This window comes from Lepidochelys kempii, chromosome 3 (assembly GCF_965140285.1).
Source record: "Lepidochelys kempii isolate rLepKem1 chromosome 3, rLepKem1.hap1, whole genome shotgun sequence".
NCBI lineage: Eukaryota > Metazoa > Chordata > Testudines > Cheloniidae > Lepidochelys > Lepidochelys kempii.
In genome coordinates, this window is record NC_136382.1 from 205,469,630 (window position 1) to 205,484,319 (window position 14,690).

Consider the following 14,690-nt stretch of genomic DNA (forward strand, 5'->3'; position numbering starts at 1 on the left):
TCCGGAGCCACGTGTGGCTCTTCAGAAGTTAACATGCGGCTCCATGTATAGGCACCGACTCCGGGGCTGGAGCTACAGGCGCCAACTTTCCAGTGTGCTGGGGGGGGTGCTCACTGCTCAACGCCTGGCTCTGCCACAGGCCCTGCCCCGACTCCACCCCTTTCCACCCCCTCCCCTGAGCCTGCTGTGCCCTCGCTTCTCCCCCCTCCCCTCCAGCGCTAGATATTATTCATCCCTACCTCAAAAAGCTTGTAGTCTAATAGACGAAGAGCAGACAGAAAACTGGGGAAAGAGATACAGTATACCAGGGGTGGCTAACCTGAGCCTGAGAAGGAGCCAGCATTTACCAATGTACATTGCCAAAGAGCCACAGTAATACATCAGCAGTCCCGCATCAGCTCCCCCACCCTGCTCCCAGTGCCTCCTGCCCACCAGCAGCCCTGCTGATCAGCACCTCCCTGCACCTCCCGATCAGCTGTTTCATGGTGTGCAGCAGGCTCTGGAGGGGAGTGGGGAGAAGCGAGGGCACGGCAGGCGCAGGGGATTGAGCAGTGAGCACCCCCCAGCATATTGACTCCGGGGCTGGAGCTACAGGCGCCAACTTTCCAATGTGCTGGGGGGTGCTCACTGCTCAACCCCTGGCTCTGCCACAGGCCCTGCCCCCACTCCACCCCTTTCCACTCCCTCCCCCAGGAGGCACTGGGAGCGGTGGGGGAGCTGATGGAGGACTGCTGACCTATTACTGTGGCTCTTTGGCAATGTACATTGGTAAATTCTGGCTCCTTCTCAGGCTCAGGTTAGCCACCCCTGGTATACTGTATCTCTTTCTGTCTGCTCTTCGTCTATCAGACTACAAGCTCTTTGAGGTAGGGGTGAACAACATCGAGCACATTCTGGGTGCCGCCACAATCTAAATAATTAATAAGAAGTCAGAGTAGGATTTATTTTAAATTCTTTTGCAATCTAAATCCATTAATTCCAAGGCAATATTCTGTGTTTAGTGGACAAAAGGATGGAAGGACTTGTTTTAAACCTTAAGTGGCTGTGTATTAGGATCCAGCCAACTTTACTGTAGAGTGCCCTTATAGAAAGTACAGAGAGTAAATAAACTGTGGAGAGTACAGAGAGTAAAATAAGCTGTTATATACTTAGATAAAAAACAGTCGTCCCTGATTTAATATCAGGATGTGCAATGGGGCCCAACCCAACGGGGGCCTCTGGACATTACTGCCATATAAATGTTATTTTATTTTATATATATATATATATATAAGGTCAAAGTATAAACAAAGAAATGATTCTCTAAACATCTTTGCCCTTGAGGAAATCAAGGTAAGGAAGCTTAGAAGAAAAATCAACAAGTTCAAAGGTTGGCCATGTAGAAACTATGGTAAAGCAAAAAGACAGACTTCTAGGGTATTGATCACCAAGATAAGCTTTAAAGAAACAAACTAAGAGGGGGTACTCATCTCTACAGGACCCAAAATTGTTCCCCTAATGGCTTCCAAAGCAGAGGCATTTTGCTTTAAACTAAATCACAGACTGCAATAAATACTAATTTAAAGTAACAATTAAACGTTACAACTGGGCTACTACTTTGTGGATGCAATGCCCAGTGAAGTCAGTGATAGTTGCACTAGGTAAAGCCAGGGTTAAATTGGGCCAGGAGCCCATGACATAAAAATCAAGATGTAAAACCAGGACGTTAGAAATACACTTGTGCGTGCTTGGCTTCACGCTACTTATGTTCGTTATGTATCTTAAAGGATTTCTGGCAGCCTTGACTGAATATCTGAACTCATGTTGTCATTAACCAGTTACACCTAGATCGGACCGATTTACTGTATATTACAGTAAATAAAGGGATGGCTTCTCTGTGATATTTACTTCGCAAATGCTTTTGGCTCCTGTTCAAAACCAACTGAAAATACAACAGAAAAAACAGAGTTCAGATCAGAAAACTGAAACTTCTGTTTTGTTATTTCTCTCTCTCTAAATTGTCCTATACTTGTACATTTTTCCCCTGGAAGCATGATTGTCTATTTAGTGCAGGAGGCTTATTTGTTTAGGGAGGAAACAATTACCTTAATTATTTGGCTTTTTAATTTAGCAATAATGTCATAAATCAAATACAGTTGCATTGAAGAAATGATGTATGTATGTGGCCTGGGTGTCACTGAATGGCTGTGGTTAGTACAAGTGTCTCTGGCCTACGTAGCTTAGCATGAAGCAAGGGTGATGATGTGGAAGGCGAGTCCTGTGGGCTAACAAACAAACTGTTATGGATGTGCGGGACAAAGCCTAGGGGATTCTAATGGAGAACAACCTGCCAGCCGCCCCTGCTCTATATTCAGCAAAGGCCTCTGGGGACTCTAACTCTATGTCAGCTGATGAGGTTCAACTGTAATACAAAGCAATTCAAAGCTTCTCCTCAACTTGCCCCTGTGAAGGGAGTTCTCTTTCACATGGTGAAAGCTGCACTTCCGATGCACAGACACAAAAGTCTTTAGAGTTAAATATTTTCTCAGCCCTATTTTGGGCCAATCCCTTACCTTGATCTGATAACTTCTTTCACATGTTGAGTCAAGTACTCTATTCACTGCAGTGATGGAACTATGAGGAGATTCCTCACTGCAAGGCAGTGTAAAGAGTTATTCCCCAAGTACTGTAATAGGTTAAAAATAAAAAAGCCTCACCTAGATGTTTACAAAAAATTTAGGAAGGCCTGAAAGATGCATTAACCCCTTTTTTTACACTACAGACATATACATCATTCTAACCAGTCCTTTGGTTGGCACACTGAAAAACCCCAGTGTTCTAAGAGTTAGGTACTCTACTGAATGGGAGAATAGCTACAGATGGGTGAGCCAGCTGGGTCAAAAATCAACCCACCGAACCACTGCCCTACAATACAACAATACAATTAGTTGTATTGAGGCTCTAGCTCTTTAAAAGTTAAAATATCCTCTGGGCTGACAGACTGGAACACATCATGAGATTAATGAGGTCAGTGGGAGCTGCTGGGTGTTCAGCACTTTTGAAAATTAAGCCACTTATTTAGGTGCTCAAATATAGCTATAGGAGTCTATCTTAAGGCTTCTTTTGGCCCTAAACTGGAATTTTGCCAGGACACTGGGGCTACGATCCCTAACAGTAAAGGATTTTTAATGACCACAAACTGTCAAGATGTTGGGTTTAAGCTTGTCTATACAGGAAAATTGACCAGAATAGTTATTGCAGAATAATCTATTCTGCAATAGTTATTCCAGAAGAGCTCCCTGTGTGGACACTTTATTCTGGAATAACAGTGCCTTTTTCATTTAATTTGTTTCCACAGTTTATTCTGCAATAACTATTCAGGTCAATGCTCCTGTGCAGACAAGCCCTTATATATTTTCCAAAAGACAGCGCCTCCAGCAGCACTAAATGCCACTATTGCCAGAAAGACTAAGAACACTGATTATATGAACATCACTTTCAGACAAAACCTGAGTTTTCCTTGGTAGTCTCCAATCCAAATACTGACCAAGTGTGACACTTCGCTTGTGAGATTTGATGACATCACAGTCAAATAGTAAAGCTGCACAAAGGCCTTATAATATAATTCTCGTGCATTCTGTGAAGGCTTGCTGTGCTTTAGAGAATGGCTGCGGTCTCAGATCAAAGCTCCAGACACAGGGTATACAGTTATTAGTGGGAAGAGAGACCAGAGTAATGATGTAAAAGAGTGGCTTTTCAAGGGATTATTCCACAGAGGACCCGTTTTAAAACAATACAAGGTAAAGTACTGTAGTTTTGTTTCAGAACCAGAGGAAGTTTTCCTTGCTGACCATGTGCAATCATGAACTATTTCTAACCTCTTCCAGGACTAATGGCTGTGAGCAGGGGCTTGCGATCACTCATCTTATCCTGTTTTTCTTTTTGAGAAATCAGCTCAAGTTCCTTCTTCTCCAAGAGTGTGCTGGATGGGTAGAACAGGCCAATGGTCTGGGTTCCTTTGTCTTTTCTTTCTGTTATATCTAGCCTTGACTTTGGTAATGAAACAACCAGAGGCTCCCAGGCAGCTCGAGTCTGTAATCCTTTATCCTATTGGGAACGATCAGTGCCCAGATGATAAAAGTGATAATAAAGTGTAATTAATAGTTATATAACTTTATACAAGAAAAAAAAATCACCAAAAAAGGAAAGAAACTATGTCTGTAAAAACAACCCTAGAATGAAAAAAAGTAATCAGAGATGCAAACTGTTTAAAGGAATAATTTTAATAATGCCCAATTACAGTTAACATTTGGGAAAAATGCCACCCTCACATATCAGAAATACTCAGAAAAATCCATGCAACCTATTTCTTGTAAACAGAAATTGACTTATGTTCTAATACCTTACATTTGTGCTTGCTAAGTATTACGGTCTTCTCTTAAAATATATTTTTTTAAAACAACGTGGCATATGCATTAATCAAAGAAAACCTTAAATTAGCCAGATATAATTTGTGAGTGATTGTGTCAGAACCAGATAAAAGTACTTAAAGAGCAAACACTTTAAGGAGAGATGGATTGCTTCTCATTTTGCTATACGTAATAATGATTAGGGATGAATAAATATCCACAGCAAACAATTCCCTCAGTGAACGTATGTAAACTCTTTTTCTGCTCACAGAATGCTTGCAAGCAGAACATGGTATCCTCAGATGGAAGAAGTCTATGGAGTTACACCAATTTATACCAGTTGAGGATACCAGTCTCTCTACTGTGGTCTCAGCCTCGTTTGTGACGTTATGCAACTTACCTCAGAAAACACAAAGGTATCTCCAGCACCCAATAGCATGCTATTCTGAGAGCCCAGTCTTGATGGAGGCTCAATATAAACACCACAAGATCCACAGAATCTAGCATATGGGTGGTTGCTTGCACCACACTTGAAGCAAGTAAAGTAGCTTGGAGGAGGACCTGGCTGAAAAGTACAATGGAACTGTTGTCACCATAGGAGCACATACATATATAGCACAATGGAGATCTACCTTCTTGTACTCCCAGAAATAAACTACCAATCAGACCAACCAGTATGAATTTAGAGAAACTAGAGTAATAGTGGTTACAATTGTTAGACTGGTGACTTGGTTGCCAGTTCTAAACCAGGCTCACACCCTGACAAAAGCCAGACCAAATATACAGCTCATCACCGTCAACTTTGGCTGAACCAGGCCATGCAGAGGTAGGGTTTTGCAGATGGAATCAGCAACTACATAGGTTAATTTTTAGGCCTACCAACCTTAAATTATTGATATCAAATGCACTTTTAAAATATTATTCTCCTCTTGGAAACCCTGTCATCAGTACTGTGGAGCTCTGGAACGTCAAAGCATCTCAGTTAATATTCTGTTCAATGGTATTCCTCCCCAGGCCCTCTCTCTATGAAGACCCATGATTTCACTTTCACCTTGCATCCGACCAAGTGGGTATTCACCCACGAAAGCTCATGCTCCAATACGTCTGTTAGTCTATAAGGTGCCACAGGACTCTTTGCCGCTTTTACAGATCCAGACTAACACGGCTACCCCTCTGAAGCATGATTTCACTGGCATATATAGCAAAGTTTCTAATTTTTATAAAAAAACAACGAGGAGTCCTTGTGGCACCTTAGAGACTAACACATTTATTTGGGCATAAGCTTGTGTAAGCTTATGTAACACGGCTACCACTCTGAAACCTGTCTAATTTGTATGAGGCCCTAGAAGATACAGTTTGAACTTCCCTATCCTGGTGGGGGTGAATCTAGCACAAGAAGTTGTAGAAATACATAGAAATATGGTTGCAGAAATACATTACATGGGGACATCTTTACATTGGCTATTTTAGGTAAAAACTCCTCTGGTCAGGGAACATGGGTGAAATTCTGGCCCTCTGGAAGGCAATGGGAGTTTGGCCATTAACTTTAATGGGATCACAATTTCATCCTATGTCTTTAATTTCTCTTTACTGAGCTCTGCACATCTATAGCACTTTATTCAAACATTAAATAATAACAATATAAAAACATGCCCTAACCCACAAGATTTTTGGGAATGGAGCTATGTAATTGCTTCAGGTCACAGATGAGTAAAACCAGGCTTGTCAACACAAACACCAAATGCCAATGAAACAGAAAGAGAAAACAGTCTTTACAGAAGCCTGAGCCTAAAAGCATACCTTGGCTCCACACCAGTCACAGAAACGAGCATCACAGTGGTTATCACGGCCACATTTTGAGCAGGATATTGTTCTCCCTAGATGACTAGATAAAGGTGGGGGTGTATCTCGACTGAGTGCAGGCTAGTAAAGCAAAACAAGAATTTCATAGGCTACAGTAAAAGAAAACCAAAAAGGAAATAAGGGGAGTGCGAAAGCAAGCCAATTTGAAAGCACAAAGCAATGTTCAATCTAAGGGAATGCTCAGACTAAAGCTATTCTTTCAGCAGTGAATTAACACTGGGTTTACTCTGATCTAATGTGGAATTTTCTCATTAAAAGGATACAATAAAATATGTTTTTAAATAGTTTTTTGTGCCTCTAACTTTCCATTATTCATCCTCTGAGAAATCTGACCACAAAACCTTATTTCCTAACATATTTTGTCCTTTCTTAATAGTGCAATTATTTACCTAGAAACATGGCGGCATAAGGAAAATCTGAAATTAAAACAGGCTATGTTGAAAAAACTACATTCCACAATAGAAAATTTGACCAATATTTTTCTTATTTGTTTGCAAGATTCGTGTACATCTTAAAATGTTGGCGTGAGTGGAGGGCTGGGGGGATTAGATCACTTGTTTCACATTTATTTTGAGCCCTCATCTTCTATAGTTGTTTCACTGCCAGCAAGCCAGCTCCTCAGTGTAACCCTACTACAATGAACCAGTGAGAGTGCACAATATGCTTAATTTAAAGCTTGTGAGTAGTCCCACTGAAGTTTCAAGATTACAGGGATTGTCCAGGAAACCTCTACACCCAGGTCCTGGTAGTTTTAGCTAAGATCTAGCATTGTTGTCATAGTGACCAGTAGGCAATGAGATCCAAATTATTACTGTCTTCTCTCATCTCTGTATCTCTCCCTGCTTAGCAAAAGAAAATCTCTCCTTGGGCATTTAGAAGAGATTTTGCCTAAGAGGTAGAAATTAATAACTACTCCACCCAGCCAAATGAACACAGCTAAACTGGAAGATGACACAGACAGCAATCTTAGAGGGAAAATTCACTGTTGTTTCTCTCACCTCTGGACAGAGTCACTGCCAAAAACAAGCATAGTAGTTGTACGCTGATAGGGAATGCAGGAAGTGGACATAATAAAAATAATTAAAAGATCACGAATACACACAAAATTTTAAATTGATAAGAGTGGTCTTTCCTGCTGCAAATACCCATCATTGTTGTCAAGATTTATAGTTTTTAATTGCAATTTAAAAGAGAACTGAACATACACAAGCTTCACTAAATTAAGGAAACTTTGAGTCAAGACCATCACCTTTAACAGACATTTTCAAAGCACCTTTTGGCAGAGACAGCAGCACTGTACAATTGTGGCTCCCGCAAGAGATACAAGAAGGTGTGTGATGGGATTTCCAGTATTCTTGCAGAGCTCGGAGCAGGATATTTCAAAGGGAGAGCTGCTAGGTGCCAGAATTCTGTCCTAGGCTATGCAAGAGAAAGCACAGTCCCCAGCACAGGACCAGATTTGGCCCCATGTTTTCAAGAATAAGAAAACTAAGTTCATTCACTGATCTCATGTAACCAACTGTGACTGTTTTGTACATGAACCTTACCGTCTGTATTTCAGGCAGTCTGCTTTCACAGGTCACACAGTGTTTTATGTGAATAGGATTTCCTGTGCCACACACCCGACAGATTACTTTGCCCTTTAAAATACAGAAAAAACAGACTAATCACCGGATAATTTTAAATTGCAGCCAACGGAACGGTAAGGATAAACCATCTGCTCAACAGGGATTTGAGCCTGCAGAGGTACGCGTAGCTTAGTCCTACAGATGGAGGAACTCCCTCAAGTGTGCACACACAGTGCTCAAATAACTCCTTAATAAAGTTAAGCTACCATGCCCAGCTGCCATGCAGATCTGCAGCTGATGGCAGTGTTGAATTGGCAATACATTTGCCTCAGGGGCTCCAACATCAGTGTTCCCTTCAAGGCTGTTTATACACTAGTGCCAATTTGCTTAGTTATACACACAGTTCCTTGCAAACAGTCTATTATTTGCAGGGAAAATCAAAAGAAAGCCACCTTTACCTTTGGGCTACTCTTCCTGGGGAGATCTCACTGGTCAGCCCTGGTTACTGCTACGGAGTGTGAGTTTCCACCGGTGCTAGGAATTATGAGTATGACAAATTCTAGTGTCGACAAGCGTGTCCACACTAGCCATGCTCAACTGGTTTAGGATTGCCGCTCTCTACCTACATTAGGGCTGCTCTAAACCATTTAAAGCGTGGGCTGATGTCTATGACAAATGTAAAAACAACAACGAGGAGTCCTCAGCCAGTGAACATCCTCAGTTCACTTTCTGACAATCCCCATTCCCACAGTTCTTCCTTCAGCAGCCTCCTCCCTTTCCCAGAAATGCCTCCCCAGCCCATCATACCCCATGATAACAAGCTAGCTGAGAATCACCAGCTGAGACTGCATTCTACATCCCACAGGAACCCCCCGGAACCTGTCTCCCCCTCACCCCATCTCCAGTAACTGCTCCAGCTGTGCCATTCTCATAGAATAAGTAATATTTCACAATCAAAAGAGGCAAATAGAATTGTGAGGACAGATTTATTAGCGTTAAAATAGCTATGAGTAAGGTATAAATGTCTAGACAGATCAAATTAACATACTCTATACTGTGCAGAAGAAATGTATCCCTACCTCACTCAAATAGATATTACTGACATATTGTGCTCTTGTACAGCATGCTTTGTCATGCTACTGAGGTCTATCTTTAATGACAGCTACTGTTCAATAAATATTTTAAATCCTACTAACTCAAAGTTGCGGCAAGGTAAAGACCCAAAGCCAAATGGAACCAAAACATCTGTGACAAAAAATCGTCTATAGGAAACATACAAAGCTCTAGGTAATTTACTTATTGGTTACATTGATTCTTCATTACCTTTAAGCAGATGCTGGCCTGGGGCTGCAGCTGTGGAGCTATAGGGGCCTCACATACAATACAAGTTGGTGTGTTCATTGGTACCATAGTTCTGCATTCTACGCATAGTCCCATCTGTACAAAAGACAACATGATGTTTCTTTATAATGGAAAATTACACTATCACGAAAGTTAATATCAGACTTCACAATATTATCACTTAGCAGAGGGTAAAGCAGTAGGCACAGGGATCTGATATTAGGAAGCATCTACCCCATATATTATTCCTGCTACAAACGGTAAGATGTTGTCATTACTAGGGTTCTTTATAAGACAAATCCTGTAATCCTTAGTCTTTACTCAGGAAAAAAGCCTCACACTGATTCCAGTGGGACATTTACTCAGCATTGAGTCATAACACACTCACAAAGGACTGGCTCCTTTCCTCTGAGATAGGGTGTCAGGGAATGCTAAGGAAAGTACACACTGCAGCACACGGAGCATTACAATGAAATATCTATGGCAATTCACACTGCAGGAAAGTGGAATGAAATTAAGAACAAAAGAACGACCACACTGGTTCAGACCAATGGTCCATCTAGCCCAGTATCCTGTCTCCTGACAGTGGCCAGTGCCAGGTGCCCCAGAGAGAATGAACGGAACAGGGAATCATCAAGTGATCCATCCCCGGTCGCCCATTCCCAACTTCTGGCAATTGCTTCCTAAACACCTAAATCCTGGGCTATGCCCTGAGTAGATAAACCTTAGGCTATGCTTGGAGTAGCCCTCGTGGTTGTGGTGGGGAAGGATTCCTTTCCCCTGACAACATCCTGCCTCTGTAGGGAAGCTTCACAGCTGCTCTTATGGCTGCAACAGTAACACAGTGGGGAAAGGGAGGAGGAAGGGAACATCAGGGACCTCTGACCTCACTTAAGCCGCCCCCCCTCGGCCCCAGCTGGAGTTTACATTGCACAGGGGTATACCCAGGACATCTATGGGTGCTTCAGGAGAAGGGAAAAGAATCTTCCCTCCAGGCTGCAGAGTGCCATTCTGCAGCACTTATTGCTGCTTTAAGGTTCCAGTAGGCCAGGGAGATGATATGTGCCCAAGGGCCATTTGCACAAGGAGAATAACAGTTGTATGTGCATACTTCCACACATTAGCTGCTCTTGCCATGCCCATAAATTACACCTCCCCCATGAGCCTCGTAGGAATGGGCCCTGTGCCAAACAGGATCTGCTGCAATCCACCCACCATACAAGGAACCATGCGAGTTCCAGAACTTTCTACAGCCATGCAATAGATGGGGCAAGATTTTCCTCAATAATCAAAATAACCAGTGTATAATACACAGTGAATACTAAAAAGTGTCATGAACTATAGCTGTCAAAAGGAACTATTCCCATTAGACAAGTGCTCTGCTAAAAAGTGGATTCTAAGCTCCTTGGGGCAGAGGCTGGTCTTCCTATGCCTAGCACAAAGCACCTAGCACAAAGTCCTGATCAAGCCCTCTGGCACCACTGCAATGCAAATAATAAAGATTACTGTTACTTTAGCTGGGGGAAAGGGGAGACAAAGTAGAGACTGGAAACCAGGGCAGGGACGGTTTTTCAGAGTCCCGTAAAACTAAGAAAACAAAAACAAAGGACAAACTCATACAAGGTAAGTTTTGCTCAAAAAATAGATGCCTGAGTGGAAATTTGTAACTTCATTTGTCAACCCATTTATACACATTTTAGAGCTAAATTTTACCCCCCTCAAAATAGTGGTTTCATTGGAATTAATGATGACCTCTAATGTTGCCATTATAAGAGTTAATTCCAGAGTAATGCTGCCATTCAAAAACAAGTCAATCCACATTCTCATCTAGATACCCAGCTCAGCAGATTAAATAAGGAGGCTGCTGCTGTTCTGAAGGCCTGGTGTTTATTTACTATTATTAGAGGAAAACAAGTCCAACACGAGTACTGTACTGACATGTAAGACAGTATTTGAGGGAGAATATTCTCATTTGTTTCAAACAATCTCTCTCTCCTCATATGTGATCTCAGAGATTACAGGATGGGTTCTTACCAGAAAATACCTGTTGCTTTTCTGTGTCTGTCATTCAGCATTACCCTGCTATGAATCATTTTTTAGGATAATGGGACAAGTGATTTGAATCCCACAACATTACCTATTTTGATCCATGCAGTCTTAACACAGCAGAATCAATGTTACCCATGTAATTATGGTGTACTTATTCCATAGATATACCATATTATTCAAGGTCCCTAAAGTTCTTCTCTTTCCTACTACTGTAACTCTTGTCCAGGCCTTGGTCAGCTCTCATCTGATAAAACCTCCTATTTCCTGTTCTCACTGTTTCTTATTTCAACCCCTACAGTCTATTCAAAATGCCACTGCCAAACTTGTTCTTCTCCTGTCACTCTGACCATACCACTCCTTTCACTGGCTTTCCACTGGCATTCATGTCAGATTCAAACTTCGCATCTTTCCCTTCATTCAAGCTGGGCACTGCCTACATCTCTACTCTTATCTCCCACAAAATGTCCCTGTATGTCCTCACACCTTTGTCTTTGCACTGTCTTCTATGCTTCCCCTTGTGCTTGGAACTCCCTCTTCTTCATCAAATCATCTCCACCACAAAGTAATAAGGGTCAAATCCTGGCCCCATTGAAGTCAATGGCCAAACTCTCACTGATCTCAGTGGGGCCAGGAGTTCATGCTAAGTGTCTAATGTAACATTTAAAAGAAAGTGAAATCTACACTTTGTCTGTCATCTGGCATGTGTCTGCATTTATGGCCTCAATATTGCAAACACACACCTAAGTAGCTTTAAGTATGTGACCAGTCTCATTGAAATCAATGGGACTGCTTACATGTGTGAAATTACTCGAGTGTTTTCAGGATCAGAGACTTAGACTATTACTTGTGGCAATGACTATCTCTGTGTTTTGTACAGGATCAAACATCCTGATTATGGTTAATAGATAAGAAATAGAGCTATACAGAGCTCTAGGCTAAGATTTTCAAAGCCACCTAGTGGATTTAGACACACAATTCCCATTAATTCCAATGGGAATTGTGCATCTAAATCAGCCTCATTGTGTTATTGTGACTATTATATGTGTGAGCAAAATCCTAAAACTGTGACAGAGTGCTAGGAATCAGCACCTATTGAAGCACTATGGTCACTGTTTAATCGATTAGGCCTAGGGGATTAAGAAGAGGAGTTCCTGATGTTCTGATTGGGGCTGGGGAGCTAATGAGCTAATTAGCACATTACGGAGACTGGATAAAAGAGCGCAGAAAGGAAGCAAAGGAAAAAGCAAAGCAAGAAAGAGAAGGAGAGGAAGAGTGCAGAAGGAGGAGTCCTCTGGGAGGAGGGAGACAACTTCTCCCCTACCCTTTGTAACAGGGCTAGTAAAGCTGGATAACATAAAATACTGTGACTGCACTAGTATACAGAAGGTGGTGGAGTAAAACACTATAAATGAACTGTACGGTGGTATCTACATGGTGTCCCTCACCTCTGTTTGCCAGAAGCTGGGAATGGGCGACAGGGGATGGATCACTTGATGATTACCTGTTCTGTTCATTCCTTCTGGGGCACCTGGCAATGGCTACTGTCAGAAGACAGGATACTGGGCTAGATGGACCTTTGGTCTCTCCCAGTATGGCTTATCTTATGACTCTCTGAGCAGCTTATGCAAAGCAAAGAGGATGGGAGAAGTGTGTGCCCCATCAGAGAAATAATTAAACTATACATGCAGTCCATCAAAAGAATAATATTCATTTCCAACTGCAACAAGTTCAACATTAATGATACTGCAGCAATGTCAAAACCTAACTATCGCTAACGGGGTGTGCTCCAGCTATAGTTAAAGTTACCGAAGTAGTTCCATTTTAAAGGCTGTTCCTTAATTACTGACAACTGTCTCAAACTTTCACTTTTCAGGCTGAAATTGTCCAGATCCCTTCTCTGCCTGAAGGCAGAAAGTTAAGCAACAGTTCTGAGAACTAAAAGAGTAAAAAAAATACACTTTTGCCATGATAACATTATTCTTGCAACTCAGTGACCCTGGCTGAGTTATAACCACCTAACAGCACGCGCATGTTTGGTCCATTTTTAATAACATTTTAAAAAAAATAACAAGCTCACAAAATTCTAAAGGAAGGGGGCTACACTATACTTTGTATCACACTGTATTTTGTATTGTATTAAAATGGATCAGCATTAACTCCCAGGTTTATTTATCCTAAGAAATCCGCTGGGCTCAGTGGGAACTGTACAGTAGCTGATCCTCCATTTTAGCTCCTCCTGCCTGATATATTACCTTGAGACCTGCAGAGGTCAAAACCCAAGACAGTACCTAAAGAGGGGTTTCTTGGGCATAGCGGGAGCGTGATGAAGATCCGTTGCTCTCTAGTTAAGTCACACTCCCTTGTCCAGTCCCACTGACTCTTGTTCCCCATCATGAGCACAAGGGAAGGGTTACAACTGATCCTATACCATTCCCCTTTCAGTATCAGGTTGCTGATAGATTTATGTGTGGACTCTAGTAATTGCATTTGCTTTTCAAGTAGGAGCCATTTATGGAGCTGAAATAAACAAGACCTACTCTTCCCATGGTATTTAACCCTATACATTGCTCACTGAGGCAAAAAAACTCATGAATAAGCAAAATCTGAAATTGGTTTTGCTAATTCAGTCAGATTTCTGCAGAACCCAAGAGTACAATCCTGGGTGCAGATACGTTCTTGTGGAAGTTACATTGTTTGTTGGCCTGACCAGCTCATGATTGGATACTGCCTCCTGTATGAGACAGAAGGAGCAAAAGTGTTAGTTGCAAAAGCAATTTATTTTCCAATCAGAGCCTGACACTGCTCTCAGTGAAGCCAGTAGAAATGTAAGTATTCGTAACTTTACAGTTTCTGAAGATTTGTTGGTCACTGCAGCTCTAATGGGAATCTATATTTTTGCTCTTTTCTGGCACAGATGAAGAGAAAATAATTTATTTTTCCAGAATATGCTTACAAGAACAGATCCCATTAGAAACTTGCCCTGGTCAGCTGAAAGCCACAGGCAAAACAAACCAGAAAGAATTATTATTGTCCCTCCTGTCAAAGTTACTGACCGATATGAAGAATTGCAGAGAGCAGGATTTTCCAACAGAAAGTGTGATGAAAACACAGTTCCCTCAGCAGTAACTTATATAATTTGTGGAGGCTGATTCTCGAAATAGGAGGGAGTTGGTTACAATTTTTTTTGCTGACCTGAGCTCCTTCAGGGGATGGAAGGTGATACCCTGGCACTGGCAGGATAGGAGAACCACATTCTTGACAGAAGCGAGCAAAGGGATCAGATGGGCGAGGAGCTAAGCAATGTGCACACCTAGAAATAACAGCAAACTGGTTGAACGTGTTCTCAATTTGTGCTGCTAAATCCTGCAACCTCCTGTAGTGAAACCCAGCGCAGGGAATCAAAGAGCCTAGACTGGTGAGCACTTACTCACACTCACTGTCTGGGACTACTCCTGGGCAAATGCTCACCAACACGAGAAAG

The 14,690-nt window shown here is 41.9% G+C and overlaps 1 protein-coding gene across 8 annotated transcripts in view; it reads right to left on the minus strand.

Annotated features, from left to right (window-relative positions):
• Nucleotides 1-14,690, minus strand: part of DZANK1 (double zinc ribbon and ankyrin repeat domains 1) — a 33,840-nt gene that overhangs the window by 11,586 nt on the left and 7,564 nt on the right. For 6 of the 8 annotated variants that reach the window (XM_078852363.1, XM_078852362.1, XM_078852364.1 and 3 more), the window contains exons 8-13: nt 14,402-14,519; nt 9,143-9,256; nt 7,799-7,891; nt 6,189-6,311; nt 4,789-4,953; nt 3,858-4,086 (exon numbers count right to left, since the gene is read on the minus strand). In XM_078852363.1, the coding sequence (XP_078708489.1) occupies nt 3,858-4,086; nt 4,789-4,953; nt 6,189-6,311; nt 7,799-7,891; nt 9,143-9,256; nt 14,402-14,519 (842 nt within the window). The remainder of the gene's footprint in view (nt 1-3,857; nt 4,087-4,788; nt 4,954-6,188; nt 6,312-7,798; nt 7,892-9,142; nt 9,257-14,401; nt 14,520-14,690) is intronic. The other 2 variants (XM_078852365.1, XM_073339747.2) reach the window with 2 other exon arrangements.